This window comes from Sarcophilus harrisii, chromosome 1 (genome assembly GCF_902635505.1).
Source record: "Sarcophilus harrisii chromosome 1, mSarHar1.11, whole genome shotgun sequence".
Classification (NCBI taxonomy): Eukaryota; Metazoa; Chordata; class Mammalia; order Dasyuromorphia; family Dasyuridae; genus Sarcophilus; species Sarcophilus harrisii.
Genome location: NC_045426.1, coordinates 507,620,469 through 507,643,283, shown reverse-complemented (window position 1 = coordinate 507,643,283; position 22,815 = coordinate 507,620,469). Strand labels below are relative to the sequence as shown.

Sequence of the window (22,815 nt, the reverse complement as noted above, 5' to 3'; positions counted from 1 at the left end):
GCTTTACATCATAGGGCAATCAATTGAGGAATGTTTTGATATTTTCTCATAATGAACAATAATCACAATACCTAACATTTATATAGCTTTTTAAAGTTTGCAAAATGCTTTACATTACACACACACAAATTTACTTTGATCTTCACAAGTACCCTGTGAACTTTATGCTATTTTTATCCCATTTTAAAAATGAGAAAATTGAATCTAGGAGAGGTGACATGACTTGCTCAGGGTAACATAGCAAGTGTCCAAGGAAGTATTTGCACTTAGGTTTCCCTAACTCTGGGCTACTAGGTGGTGCAATGGACACTGTGTTGGATTTGAAGTTAGGAAAATTAATCTTCCTGAGCTCAAATCTAATTTACTTACTAGCTGTGTGACTGGCAAGTCACTTAACCAGGTTTATTTAATTTTCCTCATCTGTAAAATGAGCTGGAGGAGGAAAAAGCAAACCACTCTAATTTTTGCCAAGAAAACCACAAATGAGATCAAAGAGTTGGTCATCATATATTAGGACATAAAAACCTCAAAATTAAATGCAGAAAGGCAGAAATAGTAATTGTATTTTTTTCAGATCATGATGAAACAAAAATTACATTCAACAATAGGTCAGGTGAAAATAGACCAAAAAGTAATTGGAAACTAAATAATCTCATCCTAAAGAATGAATGGGTGAAACAGAAAACCATAGACACAATCAATAATTTTATCCAAGAGAATGACAATGAGACAACATACCAAAACTTTTGGGATGCAGCCAAAGCAGTTATTAGGAGAAATTTTATCTCTCTAGATGTTTACTTGCAAATCCAATTCATTGATCTTTTTCTTTCTCTATTTTATGCAACTAAAAAAGCTAGAAAAAGAACAAATTAACCCCCCACCCAATACCAAACTTGAAATTCTAAAAACAAAAGGAGAGAGTAATAAAATTGAAAGTAAAAAACAAAAAAACAAAACTACTGAATTAATAAATAAAACTTTAAGAGTTGGTTTTATAAAAAACTCATAAAAATAGATAAGTCTTTAGTTAATTTGACTAGAAAAAGGAAAATCAAATTGTTAATCTCAAAAATAAAAAGGGAGAACTTTCCACCAATGAAGAGGAAATGAGAGCAATAATCAAGAATTACTTTGCTCAATTATATGCCAATAAATTTGACAACCTGAGTGAAATGGAGGAAAACCTACAAAAACTATAGATTGCCCAGATTAATAGAAGAGGAAATAAATTACTTAAATAGCCCCATTTTAGAAAAAGAAAACAAAAACAAAAACAAAAACAAAGAGTTGGTCAGGACCAAACAATAACTTCTTAACTCCATATCCAGCCCTCTATCCACTGTGCTACCTAACTGCCAAGCTAGTGAAAATGCACTCTTTAAATAATGCTGAGCTCTCACTCTAGTTTATAAACAAAGAAATCTGTTTTCTGATAAACCTTAACTTTATTTGCCCTTTCAAGTCAATCTCTCTCCCAAAAGGCTTAAAATAAATAGCAACATTACATTACAATGTGTCAATAGTACAACAATTGACACAAAGACATTTTTTAACAATGTATCAGCTATGAGGAAGATCACATTCAAGTTCCCTGTAAGAATCAATTCAACTTAGTGACTTCTTCACCAACACAGGCAACAAAGTTTTCTCAGGATGATATTTGGATACTTTAAAGTCTCTCAAATTCTTTTTAAGATCTCTCCTTCACAGACAAACTCTATTCTGTCAAAATGTCCCTTCAATCTTACTGTGTTACAGTTAACTCAGTTTCTCAGCAGTCTCTCTTGAGAGACCATTTCCAGATGACAGAAATTATTCCTTCAAGATTCTATTCCCTCTCAAAAATAAAATAACAAGCAAAATCTTTGCAAGAAAAGCTATCTAAACTAGTTACATTTTTTTTTTTTAAATTAAAGTTTGTTCTTAAAGAGTTTATGGGGGAGGGCTGTTAAGGGAAAGCATGGATAAATAAATTAAAAATATGAAAAAATATGTTCTTAACTATTTTCAAATAAGAAAAGGTTCTATGAAAGAGTTGTTATTCAGAGGTACCAGTAGGACAAAAAGTATCAGTGTAGATAAAAGGATGGAGTCCAAGTTTCTTAGATTTCCACTGAAAGATCTACATAATTTGGAACCTTGCTATCTGTCTAAATTTTTTTGTCAGTCAGCCAACAAGTATGTATTCAATGTTTACTATATAAATGAAAATAAATATAGTGCCTGCTCTAAAGGAACTTAGGTTTTAATAGAGAAAAACAGTATGTGAAAGGGGACAAGAGAGGAGTCAAGTAAGGAAGTACCAGGAGAGGGGCATGATACCTGCACCTGGAGAATGAGGCATAACTGGTCTGGACTTCTTCCTCAAAATAGAGGAAAGGCTCATAAGAGTGGAAGTATGGAGCAGCTGAGGCACACTAGTTAAGTCCAGAAAACAGAACCTCACCCATCATGAGTAACCCTTCAACTAGAAGCCCATGTAGGCTGTCTATCTAAATTTATAATCCACCATTCCTTAATTTAGCCTTCTGCTACAGCAAAACTTGCCTGCTTATTATTCACCCAACACCATGTGTCCTCCCAAATTTTGTTCATACCCCTCTCTCCATCTAAAATGCTCTCCCTTCTTGCTGTGTATTTAAGTCCTTCCCACCTTTCAGAATCAGTGGCGATACAGTGAGTAGAATACCAAGTTTGGAATGAGGAAGACCTTGATTCAAATGGAGCCTTAACAATTTCAAAGAAGCAAAGCTTGTTTCCTAGACCTGTCTTATTAATGGAGTTGTAAGGCTGGTTTTTATCTGGTTTTGAAATCCAACCTTGCTTGGTAGTTATAATCCAAGGATTGACCGACCAATGGTTATCTGGGTAATAAGTAAACTTCATCTATCCTTGGTGCAGGGGATATAAAGTATTTTCAGGGCAGCCAAGGGGTAGGAAAAAAAAGTGACAAGCAAGAGATAGTATCACATATGTGAAATCAGTCCATTATTAAGTTCCTTTCTTCCAACCGTAAAGCAAATTAAATACATTGCTCACCTATCACCAAGAGGCTACCTTCTCATCCCCTTCAAAGCAGCTTTGGAAGTTCACTTTTAGCAGTCTTCAGCTGCATAAAAATGTGTTGTTTATGTATGAGAAGGGGGATACCCTAAGTGTTATTTTTCCTATCCCAATACTCCAAGGATGATCAAAAGTAGCAAAGTATCAGAGGCAATGCACAGCCTAGAACATAGTAAAATTAATTTGAATTATGATCCACATATGCAAGTTACACAAATAAGCTTCTTTCTAAGTGAAAAAGTATTACTGCAGAATCTCCAGAAAACTTTGCAAAACCATAGAAGTAACAAAATAGTAAATATAACTACAAAATCCCTCTAGAAGCAGAAAATAATTCTTAGTTTCATCACATTTGTCCAGTTCAAAAGGGTATAGATATATTGACATTAGACAACCTAATAATTATTTATATATAAGTTACACATAGGGAATGCTTTTAAAGATTAAAAAAAATGGGGGAAAAAGTATACACAATATTATTTCCATACAACCCTAACAACTTATATATATTTTTAAAAACTAATTGCCAAAATTTTAAAGGTAAGATAATCATAGTAATAGGATAAAGTGGTGATGGATTGTTTTAAATACAAGTCAAGTATTTTCTTTGCAGAATGACTATTAGGCTAAGGCAAATTTGCTTTTTTGGACAGATTTGTACCCATTTTTTAAGAAGGCCAGGAGAATCTACCTACTGGTATTTTTCCCCCACAGTTATTTCCTCTCAGTCTACTTAGGGATTCTCAACATTCCAATAGGCTAGTGTGTGTCCTACTTTATCAACATTATGAAGCTACTCAGTTACTAAGTATACCTGCAAGTTCACAGCCCTCCTGCACTGGATTACTCCCTCTAATTAGTAACCTGTAAATGTTTAGTGGGTTATATTGGGTACACTGACTGACCCTAAGTCATCAAAATCTGGATTTTAACTTTTGAAAGAAAGAATACTAACAACTTCCAACTTTAGCATCAGCCTTGGAAGCCAGAGTAATAACAAAGAAACATTTATTTCAGAAATCCTTCCAATGCTTCAAAATTTTTATTCTTGGTCAAACAGTAAGCCACGAGAAAATTCCTGATTATGTATTATTGTTACTTTTCATATTATTAAATCTCCACTACTCTCAACAACTCCATCTATGGATGCTCTAGAACCTGTACTTTGAATAACCACTTATCCATTAAGGTAACATACAATAAGGAAAGTATTTGGGTCTGCATGTGAGAAACCATAGTCCTGGAATCACAAAGCTGGAAAGAACCTTAGAGGCCATCTCACCTAGCTTGTACCTGAAGAAGAATGACTTCTACATAATACCCAACAAGTGGTCAATTAAAACTTTCCTTGAAGACTCCTAGTGAGAGGGAACCAACTCCGTCCTAAGGCAGCTCATTTCACTTTTGTACAGCCTTAATTTTTAAGGTTTTGTCTAACATCAAAATTTATCTTTTTGTGGCTTCCATCTACTGCTTCTGGAGTGTATGGGGCTTTTAGGGGAACTGACATCTGATTAGAGGGTTCACCAAACCCTTTTCAGAGCTGCTCATTCACCTTTGGTGTCCACCTGATTCACCCAACTCTCATCTGTGGCGCTTAGAAGCTATAGCATGTGCAATGGCTACATCCAGTAAACTGTCTCAGCAGATGGGCTAAACTAGATTAAGGCCTCAAACCTGTTAGTGAGTTAGAGAGATGTCTACCTCAAGCATCTCCTTTCACTGTTAGATGAGAATTATTTGTTCCAATAGCAATGAAGGCAGCTGAAGCAATTACTTCACAGTGCTTAAAGTTTTGACAGACATTGAAGATGCCAAGGTCATTCACTGTATCCCAGGCCGTTACCAGTCATCTTGACTTTTATTCTGCCACTGGACTTCAATAATTCAGGAAGAGGGAGTGAGGCTAAAGATTTGGTGCAACTCTGTCTCACTTAAATCCAATGCAAATCAAGACAGTCTTCTTTGAAAACAAAAAAGACAAATAACCAACTCTACCTACTGGCCTCTAGGGCCAAGAACAACAAGACAAATCTCTCTTACCCATGTCAGCCCTTTATATAATTAAAGGCAATTTTTATGTCCTAACACCCACCTTTACCAAGTCTTCTTTTCCAGGCTAAGCAATCAGGCAGTCAGTCAACTATTATCTATTAAATGCCTACTATATGCCAAACACCGCTGAGCATGGGGGACACAAAGGCTAAAAACAAAAATTAGAACCTTCTCTCAAAAAAGGTCTGGTGGGGGAAACAACATGAAAACAACACACACACACACTAAATTGGGGATAATCTCAAAGAGAAGGCACTAAGATTAAGGACTGGGAAAGGCTTCTTGTACATGATGGGACTTTTCTGAGACTTGAAGGGAGCCAGAGAAGCCAGGAGGTAAAGATCAGGGGAGTTAAAGTACCAAGCTATTATATAATGAATTCTGTTTTGGACATATTGAGTTTCAAATGTCTATGGACCATTCTATTTGAAATGTCTAATAGGCAATTGAAGTAAGGGTGTTGAAGAAAATATTAAAAGGTTAAGAATTTTGTGAATATGCAGAATGATGAAATGAAAAATAGTTGCTGTATTTGGAGTGAGAGGATCTGGGTTCAAATCCTGACTCAACATTTATGATCTGTGTTAGTCTGGGCAAATCATTTCTTTTAATTTAACATGATATCTGGCATAAAATAGGTACTTAATGTTTATTGAATGACTGTTCTTGGTCTTAATTTTCTTAGAAATAAGACAGTTTGATTATATGATTTCTAAGTGTTCTTCCAATTTGAAATCCATGATCCTATGAAGGATTAGATGTTCATCAATAGGATGCAAATGATCTTGCAGCAAAGATTTACAAGGTTAAATGTTGAGAGAGAAATTTGGGTTCAACAAATCTAATTCCTGCATCTAGCACTCATATGGAATCATCCTAAGACTCTTTCCTTTTTTGTACTGCTTAGCAGACTGTCTGATACATGGTAGTGAAATCAAGTCAACAAGCATTTTTCCAATAAGTATGTACTTGTTTTGCAGTTTATCAATCTTTCCTTAAAAGAACTGCACATATTTAATTTCTATCAGATTGCCTGTTGTGTTGGAGCAAGGGGAAGTGAAGGAGGGAGGGTGAAAAATTGGAAACACAAAGTATTACAAAAATGAATATTGAAATTATCTTTACATGTATTTGGAAAAATAAAATACTATTAAAAATGTTTTGTCTGTTTTTCTTTGTCACAAGGAAAGATTCATTAGGGAAGCAAAAAAGGGAGAGGAATATCCACTGATTAGATGAGGTATATTCCTAAATGAAGTACATCCACAAATGTATAAACACACACACACACACACACACAAAAAAGGTCATTAAAGCATTTTAAAAAGAAAACATGAGGGTATCATAAAAAATAATTAACTATGAAGCATATAAAAAAAGTTGGGAAGATCAATGGAATGTAATGCAGAAAGAAATGAGCAGAACCTGAAACTATATTAACATTGCTTATTTAAAAAAAAAAAAAGTTATGGCCAAAGGAAAAAAAAAAAAAGAAAAGAAAAGACACTTTAAGGCTTACCTAGTCAAGAGTTCTCCTTCAAGAGACTACAGAATAGAAAATATTTTCTTTGCTTTTTTTGGTTAATTTTTTTGGTATTTTCTGACTAGATTTTGGGGCAAAATTTTGCCCCTCATTTTATTATTTGACCGATTTTGTTGATGGCTGTTAAATTGCAATATGTATTTTTAAATTCAACTTATTGAACTTGGCCCAGTTCTATCTAGTCTCTCTATCCTGTCAAGATATTTTTGGATCCTGACTTATCAAAATGTTAGCTATCCCTCCTTTCCTCTTACATTATCTGCAAATTTTATAAGCATACCATCTATGCTTTTATCTAAGTCACTGATAAAAATATGAAACAGCATTGGTTTAGGAACAGATTCCTAGTTACTACACAACAGACATCATGCTAATATAAGATAATACTATTTATGACTAATGCTAAAAAGTACAGGATATAGAAGACTGGACTCATGATCAAGAAGACCCGATTTAAAATTATGCCTCAGACACTTATCAACTATGTCCTTAAGTCACAATTTCTCTCATAATTAGTTTCCTTATCTGTAAAATGGGGAATAATAGTAGCATTTACTTCTTGGAATTGTGGTGCAGATCAAATCAGATGATATATGTAAAGAGTACTTTGTAACCTTAAAGTGCCATGTAAATGTTAACTATTTTTATTATTTGGTTCTACCATTCAACTCTAGTAAACTACTATCTATTCTAAATGTACCAAATTTCTATCACCTCACTAAAGATTCTTGGGATTCATGTATTTGTTTCTTTCTTTATTTTTAAAATATTTCTGATGACTGCTTTAATATAATTGATTTCTTTGTGATCCTATTTTTATTTTATGCATAAAAATTCCAACAAGAAATTCAGATTTCTCCAGGGTGCCAGAGGGAGCCATGTCACAAAAAATGTTAAGAAATGCAGATTTCACTCAGATATTTGTTATCTTTTCCATAAGAAAAATATGGAACACTTTGCCAAGTACTTTGCTAAAATCTTGGTAAACCGTGTCTATAATTAAGTAGTTTAGTAACAGTGTCCAAAAAGCAAATTAGTGTAGCTGTTCTTGGTATAGCTTGTTCTTGAAGAAACTATGCTAGGTTGTTGGTATCAATGCTTCCATTTCTAGATGTTCACTAATTATCCCTTCAAAAATACACTCTATAATTTTGCCAGGAATTAAAGCCAAGCTCTTTGGCTTACATTTTGCATGCTCTGCCTTCTCTTGTTGAAAATGAGGCAACATTTTCCTTGCTCTAGTATTTCAAAGATCATTGACAGTAGCCAGTAATCACACCAGGCAGGGATCTCCCCTTCCCCCAGTTTATCTTGGCCTGGGGATTTGAACTCATCCAGGGCAGTTCTCTTCCCAACTCCTTACTCAATTGGGTACTAGCTTGATTTTTGTATTGGTTTTTCTAGTCCAAAAACCATTCTCCTTGGTAGAGAAATCTGAAGGAAAGCAAGAATCGAGTTCTAATTCTCTCCACTTTACATTGTACTTTCCAAATCTTAAAGTGCTTTACAAAATTCCAGCTATTCTTTTTTTCTTTTTTTTTTTTTTTGTAATAGCTTTTTATTTTCAAAATATAAATACAAAAAGTAATGAACTGAACCAGCTACACCCAGAGAAAGAACTTTGGGAGATGACTAAGAACCATTACATCAAATTCCCAATCCCTATATTTTTGTCCGCCTACATTTCTGATTTCCTTCACAGGCTAACTGTACAATATTTCAGAGTCAGATTCTTTTTATACAGTAAAATAATGGTTTTGGCATGTAAAAAAATAAATAAATGCAAAGATAGTTTAACATGCACTCTTGCAAAACCTTATGTTCCAAATTTTTCTCCCTCCCTTTTCCCACCCTTCTCTCTAAGATAGCAAGTAATCCAAAATAGGTTAAATATATACAATTCTTCTAAACGTATTTCCACATTTATCAAGCTGTACAAGAAAAATCAGATCAAAAAGGGGGGGGGGAATAAGAAAAAAAAAAAAAGCAAGCAAACAACAACAAACAAGATGAAAATACTACATTATAATCCACCTTCAGTTCCTTACTGGATACAGATGGCTCTCTCCATTACAAGTCATTTGAAATTGAATGCCAGCTATTACTATTGTTACTGACATGATTATGCCACACTTCTAATTGGTCTCCTTGCCTCAAGTCTTCCCCTCCAATCCAACTTTTACATAGGCGACAAAGATTTTTTCTAAAGCATAGAACTCATGTTATTCTTCCACTCAAAAATATTCCAATAATTCTTTATTATTTCTAGGATCAAATAAAGGTTCTTCTGTTTGGAAATTAAAGCACTTTACAACTGGGCACCAATTTAACTTTCCAATTTATCAACATTTTCCCCCTTCACATGATCCATGGTGTAGCTAAACTCTCTTGCTTGCTATTCCTTGCACATAACAGCTCATCTTTTAATTCCATTTCCTTGTGGCTGTATTCTATGCCTAGGATATAGATTTTCCTAAGCCTTAGCTAGAGCACTGCCTTTTACAGGAAACCTTTCCTGATACCTCAAGATGCTACTGTCTTCTCCCCCCAGACAATTTCTTTGTGCTTCTTTTGTGTATGTGCCAAGGAGAATGGTTTTTGAAAAGAAAAACCAATACAAAAATCAAGCTAATACCCAATTGAGTATGGAGTTGGGAAGAGAACTGCCCTGGATGAATTCTAATCCCCAGGCCAAGATGAACTGGGGGAAGGGGAGATGCCTGCCTGGTGTGATTATTGACCCACTGTCAATGATCCTTGAAATACTGGAACAGGGAAAATGTTGTCCCATTTTCAATAAAAGGGAAGGCAGAGCATACAAAATGTTATGATATCCATGTTTATGTCTATATCCACTTTGTTGTTATTGTTCAGTCATACATTTGACTCTGTCACTCCATTTTGGGTTTTTCTTGGCAAAGACACTGGTTTGTCATTTCCTTCTCCAACTCATTTTATAGATGAGGAAACTAAGGCAAATAGGGTTAAATGACTTGTCCAGGGTCACACAGCTATTAAATGTCTGAAGAAGAGTCTTCTTGACTTTAGGTCCAGTGCCTCTATCCACTGGACCACCCAGCTGCTCCATTAGATCTTTGTCTATACCCATCTCTAGATCTACATAGGGTTTTTCCTGATAGCATGTAGGACCCAAGGGGGCAAGGTCTGTTTTATTTTTCTCTTTGTATTCCCAATGCATATGACACATTGTCTAGAACATAATAAGCAATTAACAAATTCTTGTTAATTGGTTAAAACTCATATTCACAGTGCTGGCTCCTGAATCTGTAACTGATTGATTTTGTATTCATCCTGTTACCTACTCTTGTTCATATCTTCTGTACCTCTTTAAAAAAAAAAAGAAATCTAAATGTCATTGAGTTCCATGTGCATTTACATAAGTCTTTATACAACTACTTTCTTTTCCTCCTCATTTACAATTGTTTCTCTTGGTGCTTCAGAATCTCATCTTAAGATTCTCACTCATCTCATCATACTAACTCCCCCAGAGAATTTTAGTCCATGCAATTCTTCCTGTCATTTTTCCTCAAACCTTTGAGATTTGCTCTCCAAAATTCTAGGTTTAATGTCAAACTTCATATGGCTATATACTCCTTATCACACATGATAAAAATGGAGTGGTCATATTCTCTCAAGATGCCTATCACTTTTCTTTTTGAACCCAGAATATTTGTTGGCAATTTATTTGATTGCTATATGTAGCCCAGAATAGCAGTTCTTTTCTTCGCTTCTACATCCCTTGAGAGATGAAATTACACTTAAGGTACACAGAAATTATTAACTGCTCTGCTTTTGGTAGATAGCTCCAATGGATGTCTAGATAATTGATTTTTTTTTTTAAATCACTGCTATATGATACAATCATGTCAGGTTTCTGAAGTTCTCTAGAACATATTTAGATAAGTAGTTCGTAATATTTTTATTACAATATTGTTTTTGTGCCTGCCTCCATGGACCTTAAATTAAATGCTAGTATAGTAAATAAAGTGAAGGATTTTAAATCAGGAAGAAAGTGGGTCCAAATCCCACCTGAGACTCTTGCTGACAGTGCAAGTTCTCTGGGCCTCAATTTCCTTCATTTATAAAAAGGAGAGGTTGGATTTTATGACCCTTACAGATCCCTTCCAGCTGTAATTCTATGATCCTATGATGCTTGCATGACTACCCCCCCCAACACACACACACATATATATATATAATAAAGCCATTCTGTCATTCTGTCTCTTCCCTCCCACTCACCTTTTTCTTATCCTGTATCTTTTAATGAAGTATCTTTCTATATTTCCCTAAAGTATGAATTTGACCATATCTCTTCTATTCAATACATTCAGTGGCTCCATATTGCCTCTGGGATCAAATGTAAACTTTTATTTGATATCTGAAACCCCCTCATTATCTGGCTTCAATCTATATTCCCAGTTTTATTTCACATTACTTCCTTCCATACACACTTTGATCTAGCCAAACTGGCCTTCTTGATGTTCTTCTGTTTCTTGCCTGTCTCAAATCAGGAATTCTGTTCCTTCTCATCTCTGTGAGGGTCCCTTATTCCCTCTAGTTAGAGAAAATAGAGTGTGGATATCTGGGAACTCCTCTTCTACTCTCTGTTTGCCACTTCTACTCCCAGGTTGCCTGGGAATTCACTTCATTTCCTAGCTGACTTGCTTCCCAGATTTCAAAATCTCCAGAAACTCATCATTCTGCAAAATGAAATCAACTCTGTAATTCAAAACTCCTCAGCAGCCTCTGCTCGTACCCCTCCCTGAATCTGATTGGAGAGGTTGGATAATAAAGACTCCTCCCTAACTCCCTGAGTCATTTAAAGAAGGCAAGAAGGGAATTCACCTCATCATTTCCCACCTGAATTTCATGATCTCCAGAAATTCATCATTTTACAAGAGGAAAATGACTTTGTAATTCACACCTCCTCAGATTATTTCCCACCCCAGCTGTAGGACTTCCTTATGCCTTTACACCTGTTCCTTGTTGTTGATGATTGAAAATTACTAAATAACAAGTCCAACTTCTTGTGACCCCATTTGGGGTTTTCATGGTAAAGATACTAAACTGGTTTGTCATTTCCTTCTCTAGCTCATTTTGTAGATAAGGAAACTAAGGCAAGTAGAGTGAAGTGACTTGTTCAACATCATAATAATAAGCCTCTGAAGCCAGATTTGAACTCAAAGATAAATCTTCCTAATTCCAGACCTGGAACTTTATCACTATGCTACCTACTTGCCCTCACCAGGTTCTCCTCCCTCCTTTTTCGCTTTATTTTATGTGTTGTCTCTTCCTATTATCTTGTTAGTTCCTTGAAGGCAGGCACTACTATCTTTTGCCTTTATATCCCCATAGTATTACAGTGCCTAATATATATTAAGTGTTTAATGTTTAATGACTATTTGTTTTTCCTCTAAGATTTCCTAGTTTGTTTTTCAAGGCTCAGTTCAAGTCCTGCCTTCAAAATTACTCCTTTCCTGATGGCCCTGGACTTCTCATGCCTTCCTATATAATTATCTTTCATACAATTTGTATCTGGGGTGGGTGTGTGTTGTTACAAAAGTCTTAATATAAATGATACAAATATAAAAAAAAAACATTTAAGAAGTTAATTATTTATAATTTTTAAAAATTAACAATTAAATAATTAAGCTTCTAAATAATGTTTTTATAAGTTTGAAGAAGTTATATTTCTGAAGTTACTAAAACTTACAACTGCACAAGACTTTTGGGACAAACATCAGTTTGGTATTTGGTATTTGAAACCCCCTTCTATTTCCTGGATATTAAAAGTTTCTAGAAGACAAGGATTATTTTCACTTTTTCCTTTTTTTTTTTTTTAATTTCCTCTACCTAGCATAGAACCTGGCACATACTAAGTAGCATTTGATAAATACTCCCAACCGTCAAATGGTTATACCAGTGAGCTCAAACTGACTCCCAAGGATTACCTTGCTCTTTACTCATACTTTGGTATAGACACCTTAAGTTTTATTGTTAATCTCTCTAGAATTTTGTTTCCTGGAAATTTATGACTATATAGTTATTTCCCTTTCTTGTATAGCATTTACTTTGTGGATATGCATAGATAGGTTCTTCCTTACCCCTTTCTTTTTAGTTAAAAACTGTTTGATGGGATTTGCAAGGCTTCAAGCAAATACTATTGGGGTGGGGGGGGAAGAGGATGGGGTTTTTTAGGTATATTCTAGGCATGGTGAAGAGTCTATTATGTCTATTTTATTTTATTTTATTTTTATTTAATAGCCTTTTATTTACAGGTTATGTGCATGGGTAACTTTACAGCATTAACAATTGCCAAACCTCTTGTTCCAATTTTTCACCTCTTACCCCCCCCACCCCCTCCCCCAGATGGCAGGATGACAGGTAGATGTTAAATATATTAAAATATAAATTAGATACACAAGAAGTATACATGTATATCTATTATTTTAAACAGTAGTCCAGAAACTTAAGACCTATTGTAAGTCACTGGAAACATATCAATTACTATCTGGTCAATAAATAGCAATCAATATTCCTAAGAAGATCATGACCAATTATCCTTCAAGGCTATTCAATTATTGGGTTCTCTTTCATCTGTTGGCACTTGTGAAACAGCCTGGCATATTAGATAGAATGCTAGACTTGGATACAGAAAGACCTGGATTTGAAAATCTGTCACTGGCATTTACTAGCTATATGACACTGGTCAAGGCATTTCACCTCTTCCAGACATATTTTCCTCACTTTTAAAGTGAAAATAATACTTCCCGTAGTATTTTTGAAGCATGACAAAGTGGATAGAGAGCTGATCTCAGAGTCAGGAAAACCTGAGACCAAGGTTTCTCTCTTATAAATACTGACCATGTAACTCTAGGGAAAGTCATTTAAAGTCTGAATCCTAATTGTCTAGGATATTAAGTTGAAGAATAGTTGCTGACCAGCTTTGTTAGATGGAGTTCCTTTTACTAATGACAGCATAGGTTTGGACCAAAACAACAAGAACAGAAAGAACAACAGGCACTTATTAAGCACTTACCAGGTGCCAGGCACTGTGATAAATAGGATATAATTTTAAAGGGAAAGGAGGACAGTTTCTGTCCTTAAGAAGCTTACATTCTAATTGGGGTGGAGATGAGAAAGAAAACTGGAATCAGAGTGGACATGAAGGTATGGTGAGAGGACAAGGCAGAGAAAGCCCAGAGTACAATCTAGAGAGGAAAGACATGGCTGACTTGGTCAGTGGTAACTGGGAGGAGTTATTCAGAGGGAGAAGTTAAGGGGCAAACGGTACTTACAATGTGCGAGTTTTAGGGCTTGAGTGAGATTTCAAGTTTAAGAGCTAGCATATGGTAGAGAAGATTTGTACTATAGTCTAGAGACATGTCACAGGATTGTAAGAATCAAATGAGATAATATGTGCAAAGAACTTGTAAATCGTAGAGAATTACATAAATGTCAATTTAGTAGTATAATAAATCTCTAAGTAGAAAGCTTCTCGGAGGCTATCTAATCCAATCTGCTCATTTCTAAAGATGAGGAAACTGAGGTCCAGAGAGTTTAAGTTGCCTACCTCTTCACTCTTGCAATCTTGCCTTTCTTTTCAAATCACTGTCATCAACTGATAGCAGTATTGATACCACCTGTTTTGTCTAAAGTCTTTAGCTAAAATACTACGGGAATACTGCTAAAGGATTCTCAGCAGTGTTTTCAATATTCCCTCTAGAAGGCATTATTTGTGTCCACATGAGTCACCAGATACTTGAAAAACCATCAGGTTTGAGAAAATCTTAGGCAGTTTTCTGGCACATTATCTGACAACACATGGCAGAATTCAAAATTGTTATTGTCAAATTAATAGTCACCTCACAATATCTCAGAAGAGAATCAATCACCATTACTCATTTGTCCATCTGACCTTTTCTGAATCATCTGTCACATGATAGTACCCATGAATCTACCTCATCATTCTATAGGAAAAAAAAAAAACTAATTGCTTCCTTTCAAATCATCTAGCTTCCTCTTCTTTGAAGAAACTCAATCATCATTTAACACCAAATAGTCAGTAGTTCTTATTTCATTGCTCCTTTATGAATATTTTGCTAGCATCTTGATAAACAAGCATTCTCTCTCATCTTGATTTTTTAAATTAGGGGTAATTCTTGCACTTTAAAGGAAATTTTTATTCTCTCTGGTAACCAGAAGAATTGCGAGGTTAAGTCAAGTCAACAAACATTTAATAAGCAATTCCTATGTGCCTGACCTACATTAAGTACTAAGGGTACAAAGAAGATCTATCTATCCTGCTCTCAAGAAGCTTATCTAATGGGGGAGAGAACATTCAAGCAACTACGTATGAACAAGCTTTATGCAGAAGATGAAACCTTATCTAAGACTTGAAGGAAGCCAGGGAAGTTAGAAATTAGAGATGAGAAGACTGAGTTCCAGGAATGGGGGATGATCAATAAAAATGCTTAAGTCAGGAGATGGAGTGTTATAAACAAGGAACAGTAAGGAGGCAAGCCATTTTCACTAGATCACAGAGTACATGGCAGAAGAGTAAGATACAAGAGGACTAACAAGGTAGGAAGGGGCTATCTTCCTCTTAGTAGCGGTAAGGGAATAAGTACACAGACTATTATAAATTATTATACAGGACTAATGCCTTGGTTGTCTTTGCTACACTGCTTCCCATTCTTTCCTCCCCATATCTTTCTTCTTTAATATTTGTTTTCTTTTTTCTTGATAGTATTTTATTTTTCCAAATACATATAAAGATAGTTTTCAACATTCATTTTTGTAAGATTTTAAGTTCCAATTTTTTCCTCACTCTCCTCCCTACCCAAGACAGCATCTTCTTTAATATTTGTTACAAGGAATAGTATCATGGATAGGAAAAGATATTTAGTAAATTGTGAAAACAAAATGTATCAATAAAATTTAAAAATCAAAATAATAAACAAAAGAAACTAAGGTCATAATACCATGCCATGCTGAAACAAACAAACAAAAAAAACACAACAACAACAACAAAAAAAGGATTTTGTTGGTTGTGGGAGTAGGATATTGAATGCATTTTTTAAAAAGGGCAATAAAAAAAGATGCATCCAAAATGGAAAAAAAAAAGTTGTGAAAATGTGTTTTCGGTAAATTTATCTAATGAAAAAAGCTGACATCCAGAATCTGTAATGAACTGACACAAAATTGCAAGAATAATACACATTCCCTAATGGATATATTTTCACAGGATAAAAATTTCCAATTCTCTAAAGAAAAAACAAATTTTGAACAACTACAGGAAAAATACTCATACTCTAATACTAAGAAAAAAACAAACAAGTTTGAGGTAGCACCTTATGCTTACCAGTTTAGCACAAATTGTTAATGAAATTTAATGTTGGTAGTGTTATGGGTTAACATTATTTTCCTCATTGGTATACCTATAAAATGGTACAGTCTTTTTGGAGAGGATTCTGACTCTAAAAGATAAGTTACTTCAAAGCTGCTTGAAGTAACTTGCCTTTAGATCTTCCCTTCTTCATGCTAAATATTCTTGGTTCTATAAGCCTCACATGGAAGAATCTCATGAACCTTCTTTAGGAACTCTTCATTTTAATAATGGAATTCCTGAAATGTGGTGCCCAAAGCCAAACTTAACACTCTAAACTTTCTCTTTAAAACCGTAGTGGAATGCAATAGGACTCTCACCCAGCTCCTCTGGATACAGTCTCTCAATGCATCCTAAGTTTGCTTTCTGCCTATCATAGCATATTACTTCCAAATCTTATTTGAACTGATGTCCAATCATGTCTCCTCCTTCTTATGAAATTCATTTTTGAACCCGTATAAAAACTTACATTTATTATTAAATTTCAATTTACTAACTTTGACCCATTTTAGTCAATTGGGATTTTGGGGGGGTTATGCCTACATTGTTTAATGTGTGTCAGTTCCTTACATTAAGCCAAAATCTGCTCCTCTTAACCTTTTGGATCAATAAAACAGGTCCAAATAGCAATCCTTTAAATACTCAAAAATAACTATCACATCTTCCAGCACTCTTCTCTAAACAATCCAAGTTCAATCAATTGATTCTTGCAACAGGATCACAATCTTAAGCTATATCTCTTTAGTCCTCTTACCTATTCTGGAAGCCTTATTCTGGATGTGCCCCAATTTGTCATTGTCCTTGGTAAAATGTGCCCCCAAAGAATACAAGGATCCAAAATACTAGGCTGACCAGAATCACAAAAATCTCAATAATGAAAGGGACCCAGAAATCAACAAGTGTAATCCATACCTGAATAAAAATTCCTTCTACAACCTATTTGAAAAATATTTATCCTGCCTTTGCTTCATAATTTAAGTTAGGGGGCACTGATCTTCCCAAAGGAATGCATTTCACTTATGAATAGCTTTAATTATCTGGTAGTCTCTTTAAAGCAAGCCTAAATTTGCAGAATTCAGAAGTCATCATTCAAATAAACTTTATCTGAAGTCACCAATAATCTGAACTGCCTTTTTATCCTCCTTGACCATTCTGTAATCTGACAGCGTTGGCCACTTCCAACTACAGAGTGTTTTTTCCTCACTTATCTTAAAAAATGTCAGTTTCCTGGTTTTCCTCCTATGTCTTTTGTTGTCCCTTTTTTGTATTCTTCCCCGGATCTTTGTTCCTATCCTACAACTTATTATTAAGATTTCATCTTTCATCCTTTTTTCCTCTCATCCACCCCACTCTCTCCTGCTTTTCCTTTCCTCTCTCCCTTTTCTTCTTTTTCTCCCTCCCCCTTTCTTCTTTCTCCTCAATTTCTCATTAATATTATTCTTTTTCATGACTTCAAAATAAACTTTATGCAGATTAACTTCTAAATCTCTATTTTCATTTTAGTGCCTAGGCCGAGTTTGACTGACATTTCCATGTGGCTATATGATTGACATTTCTAAGTCATTATACCTAGATCATGGGATTTACCTTAAGCATCAATCTGATCATTTCACTTCCCTACTCAATATATTCTGATGACTCCCTATTATCTCTAGGGGGAAATATAAATTCCTCTGGCCTTCAACACCCTTCACAATTTGACTCCTATCTTTCCACCCTTATTTTGTATCTTACTCTCCTCAAAATTTACTGGCCTTGTTCAACTTCCCAGATAATAGCATTTCCTTACTTTTATTTCCTTTCTTTGTCCCTTTGTACCAACCATTTCCCATGCCTGGAAAAAAAAAAATTCCTAATTTATTTCAAGAATTAGCTTAAAAGCCCTCCGGTTATAACAAGCTTCTACATATCTTCTACATAAAGTCTTTCCTAACCCCGCTTCCTGCCCTCCAATTGCTAGTGTTCTCCTTCTGAAAACTACCTGTATTTATTCTTTATCTTCTTATATCTACTTATTCCCATGTTGGTATTTGAGTTTTTTCAGAACAGGGACTATATTAATTTTTTGGTGTGTTTGTATTCTCAGCACCTACCCCAGTACCTTATAAATTCATTGATTGATTGGATGCATTATAAAGAGTTTTGAATTGCCAAATATTTTTGTCTCTGTATCCTCAGCACCACATATGTATGAAGTCTTGCACTTAGTCGTGCTTAATAAATGTGTTAAATTGAATTAAATTCTTAAGTAAAAAAATCAAAATAGAGAAGACAAGAAGAATTTAACTCATCAGCTGCTTGTGAGATGGTGTAAGGGAGAACCACTAAAGTCTATAGTGAATGAAAAATTTTAGTGCTCTTTTCCAGGGATTGGTATAGCAGCAGAAACATTAGTGCTATAAAGTTCCTACAAAATAATTGAGTCGAATGTACTCATTTTACAGCTGAGGAAATCAGGACCCAGAAGGATCAAAGCAAATTATTCAGACTTTTGGTAGCAGAGAGTGGGGTTAAAATCCAAGTCCTATCCTCTAGTATTGTCCTTTTCCCACTATACCATGCTGTTTTTCAGCTAAATTCTGAAAACCAAAAATGCACAATTATGTTTTTCCATGTCCTTGTGGGAACCAAGATAGCCATGAAAACTACTTTGGTTGAAAACCCAAACTGTTAAAAAATCCATCATCTTAAAATCCCAATTGGACTAAGGATGTAGACTTTAAAAGTTTTAAATTAGCCTTATGACTTTTGGTAGGATTATTAGGAAGATAGTTTGTACATCTTCCATGAGGGTCACAGTGACCTTGTGTGGCTTTAGTTTGCCACAGTCATGGCCAGTTGTACTCCATCCTATCTGCCAGGCAGGATGCATCAGCATAATATTCAAGAGAGAGCTCCCAGAAACCAGGGATTCCCTGACTAGACTCCTAATTACAGAATCTTTGCTCCACCTCCCCCTTTCCCCCCAGCTTTTCTTGTATGTTACATAAATAATTTTGTCTTCTGTTTCTTAAGTCATTTAGAAATTTCCTCATTTTGTCATCCTCCCAAACATAGCAGAGTCCAGATAATAGTTTCTGAATTCTTGGGCAAGAATTCTTCCAAAAGCATCTTAGAAATGAAAGATTTATATGAATCTTTAAATACAATGGTGATACGCACTTTATAAATGAGGGTTTAGAGAAAGGAGGTAATAAGAAAGAGAACAGTCACATTCTTGGAGGAAGCTATGCTTTCCAAGAAAATCTGCCAACCATTTTCCCTTTCCCTATCTTCCCAAAGTTTTGAAGGGACTTTAGCTTTCAGGATCAAGAAAGATACAAGGATAAACAGGCAGGAATGTTTGCCCTCCGGTTATAACAATCATTGACATGTACAGGTTTAGGATTCTTCCTTTTCCACAAAGGAGAAGAAAATAGAGATCAAGCCAAAAGGATAGTATTTCCACAGTACTGATTATTTAATGTTATCCTTAACAAAATAGCTGTTTTAAAATCATAGCAAGTTCTATGCTACTTCCAGTCAGTCTCCATGATTTATTGCCTCCATATTTCTTTCCAGCTCCCTTGTATTTGCTGTTTTCCCCCCAAGAGAACACAACAAGCTCGTGGAGGATAGGAATGGTCTTGTTTGTATTCCCCAAAATTAGCATTATGTCAAGAGACATCCTATCTATACAGCATATTCAGGATCACAGAATACTAAATCTGAAATAGTCATTAGAAGCCAGCCCAATTCATTTTACAGGTGAAGAAACCGAGACCCAGAAGGATTAAGTAACTTATTTGTCTAAAGTCACAGGTGGTTGTCAATTAATAGTAAAGATGAAATGAAGAGAGAAAGTATACCAACCTCCCTCTTAATTCCAGTTCTCTTCAAGCTCAGAATTACACCAATGTCCCATTCCAAAAGCTTATAGACTTCCTTCAAAAACTGTTGCTGGATTTGGAAAAAATGGCTTTTAGTTGTAATCAACCTAGTCCTGTTTCTGAAAGGAAATCTATTCAATTCTAACATCTTCCATTCCCCAAATAACAAAATCTCTACTAATTACCTTAAGCAAGTAGTATTTTAATTAGGGAAAATTTGAAGAAGTCTCTCAGGAAAGAGCTTCTTTCTCTCTTCTCCCCAAAACCAAAGCAAAAATGCTCCTAAAAGAAAAAAAATGGTATTTCATTTATTTAAGCTACTTAACTTCTATTAGTCCTGCTGTTTGATCTAGATTTAATTTAAAAAAAAAAACATTCAGAAAGCATTGATGTTTCTAACACTGTATCCAATGACTATAGTCATTATAAATTCTGTATTTCCAATTTTTGTTTATTAATTCCAGTTATAAAACTTATTTTCTTTGAGATATTGGCAAGTTCCTCTATCTTTTTGATCCTCAGCTTCATGTATAAAATGAAGGGGTTGAACTAGTCTTTAAAGTCATCTTTTCAGTCCTAAATCCTGTGATCCCTTCTTAATTGCAAATTGTTGATCAAAAAGTAGGAGCTACTTGAATAGTATTAGTTATCAATGTTTCTGGTGCATAGGTTATTGGTCATTTGTACAGCTTCTGAATTCTTACTCTGTATTCTTTTCTAAGGCTCTAGACTAGAAAGCCTGAGCTCATAAAGCATGATTTTTTTTTTTCTTTTGGAAGTATCCTAGGTTAAGTGTCTCACATATAGTGTCTGAAGTTCGAATTTGGAACCCAGGCCTTCTTGCCTCCAGGGTTGGTGCTCTATATATTGCACCACCTACTAGTCTCATAAAAGCATTATTAATAAATTCGAACTTTTTTTTTTTTTTTTTTTTAATAAGAGGACACTTTAGCCTGTAGTGTGAACCAGAGTTCTATTTTCCAAGATCAAGACCTGTGTCACTTTACTTCTATCAGGTGCTTCAGTAGAGCAACATGGGGACCCCAGAGTAAGGGTGACTATATACATTCAGAGGACAAGAGAAGTGCACCCCTTCTTGCTAAATGAAGGGAAAGCAAAAAAAGGGAAAGAAAAAAAAGGTTCGTACAGGAAACAAAAAACAAAGGGCTTCTTTGACACTCTCTTACCCTAACACTTTATGTTGAGAAACTAGACAGGAACTAGGCACAGAGATGGTTTATCTGACAGCGCCACCAAACCAAAAGATTACTAGGCCAGAAGAACACAAGCATTCTGTCTCCTCTAGACTCGGACTTAGGAGAGGGGGAGGGGGGCAGAAAGAGATGGGGCAAGGTGGGGGAGGAGCGGGAGCATAAGATAAGAGGTAAGACCATATGGCCCCAGCCTACCCCAAACGCCTTCCCACAAGCTAAGTGTTAGTCTTTCAAACCACGAATCCTCTCCTGCCTAACGAAACCCACATTTCCACCTCTCAACCCACCACATTAAGCGACAGATGCAAAGTTGTTTGTTGTTTTTTTAAAAAATAATTTTGAAAAGTTACATGGAACTTGGGTGATCTGGTTTGAACCTGTCTCCAGCTCGTAGTAGAGAGGATTTGAGGAAACTGTGCTCCCGCGTTTGGGAACCAGGTGTCCCGCGTGCCTGACCTCACCAAGCCAGCTCCTCCCTCGCTCACTACATCTCCAGCTGCCCAGGGAAGGCGCGGCGCAGGCACCGCGCAGGTCAACTCCGTGAGTCGAGCTGGGGAGCTAAGGGGCTGGGGGAGGGGTTGGGAGGAAGATTGGAAACTGAGAGCCCCAGTGACCTCCGAGGCTGGGGAAGAGGGTGAACGTGTATGTGAGGGAGCGAGAGGGGTGGTCGCACGCGGAGTAGAGCGCACAGCGGGGAGAGCCTGGGGAACAAGAAGGCTGCTGACCTGTCCCGCCCGGAGCGCCAGCTGCACCGCCACCTCTGCACACTCCTTCCAGGGGTCTGCACCGCTGCTGCTGCCATCCCCCGAGGCTGCCTGTGCAGCCACAGCCTCCTCTTCCTCTTTGCAGGGCTTCATAGGTCGTTGTTGTTCTCCGGACGCGAGTGAGCCTTTACTCCAATCTTCCTCCTCCTCCTCCTGGGTGCCTCGGCTAGCGAGCCAAGGAGCCCACGGGCGTGGGGGCGGGGAGTAGAGACTAGGGACCCTGGTTTGCACAAATCTTTAACTGCCCTTGAAGAGTCAGAAACTTCTCTTTTTTCTCCTCGGGCGGGAGATAGGGGCCTCGTTTGCGGGAGTCGCGGGTGCTGGGGAGAGATGGGGTATGGGAAGGGGGTCAGGACTGCCCAATTCGCAGCTGGAGGAGGAGTGTCCGCAGCTGCTGCGGCTGCTGCTGCTTCCTCGACCAATTTCCACTCCTCTACCTCTCCTCCTTCTTTCCCTCCCCCAGATGCACAGACCAGGGAGGGACTCCCCGGTCTCCTGGAGCCCCGCCTCTAGCCGCTCTTTTACCCTAAGGGGAGCCCCTTCCCCCTTCTGCGGCCCAGAGCTCTGTCAGCCTTCTAGTTTATACTACTAGAGGGGGTGGAGTAAAGTGAGGCGGGGGTGGGAGGGAGTTTGATAAGGTCCTAGGGTGCGTGAGGGGCGGGGGTTACCCTGAGCTTCTTCTTGTCCTAGGGGGAAAGGGGAGTGAGGAACTCAAAGTTCTACTCTGGGAAGGGGATACATGTACACACGCACGCATACACACACCCTTTATTAAATGCTGCAGCACTTGGGAGGTAGAGGTAGGTAGTAAGATCACCAGAATTGTTGGGTAGTTAAGAGGTAGTGAAGATTCAGGTAGCGATACCGGACGTGGCGGCGGGAAGTGACTTACTTA

The 22,815-nt window shown here is 36.6% G+C and overlaps 1 protein-coding gene across 2 annotated transcripts in view; it reads right to left on the bottom strand.

The window, feature by feature from the left end:
• Positions 1-22,500, bottom strand: part of IMPA2 (inositol monophosphatase 2) — a 69,428-nt gene extending 46,928 nt beyond the window's left edge. Inside the window, exon 1 of one of the 2 annotated variants that reach the window (XM_003760068.4) lies at positions 21,882-22,500. In XM_003760068.4, the coding sequence (XP_003760116.1) occupies positions 21,882-22,013 (132 nt within the window). In that variant the 5' untranslated portion in view covers positions 22,014-22,500. Of the gene's footprint in view, positions 1-19,925; positions 20,106-21,881 lie in introns of those variants that run through there. The other variant, XM_031946656.1, reaches the window with a different exon arrangement.
• Between the last annotated feature and the right edge of the window lie 315 nt (positions 22,501-22,815).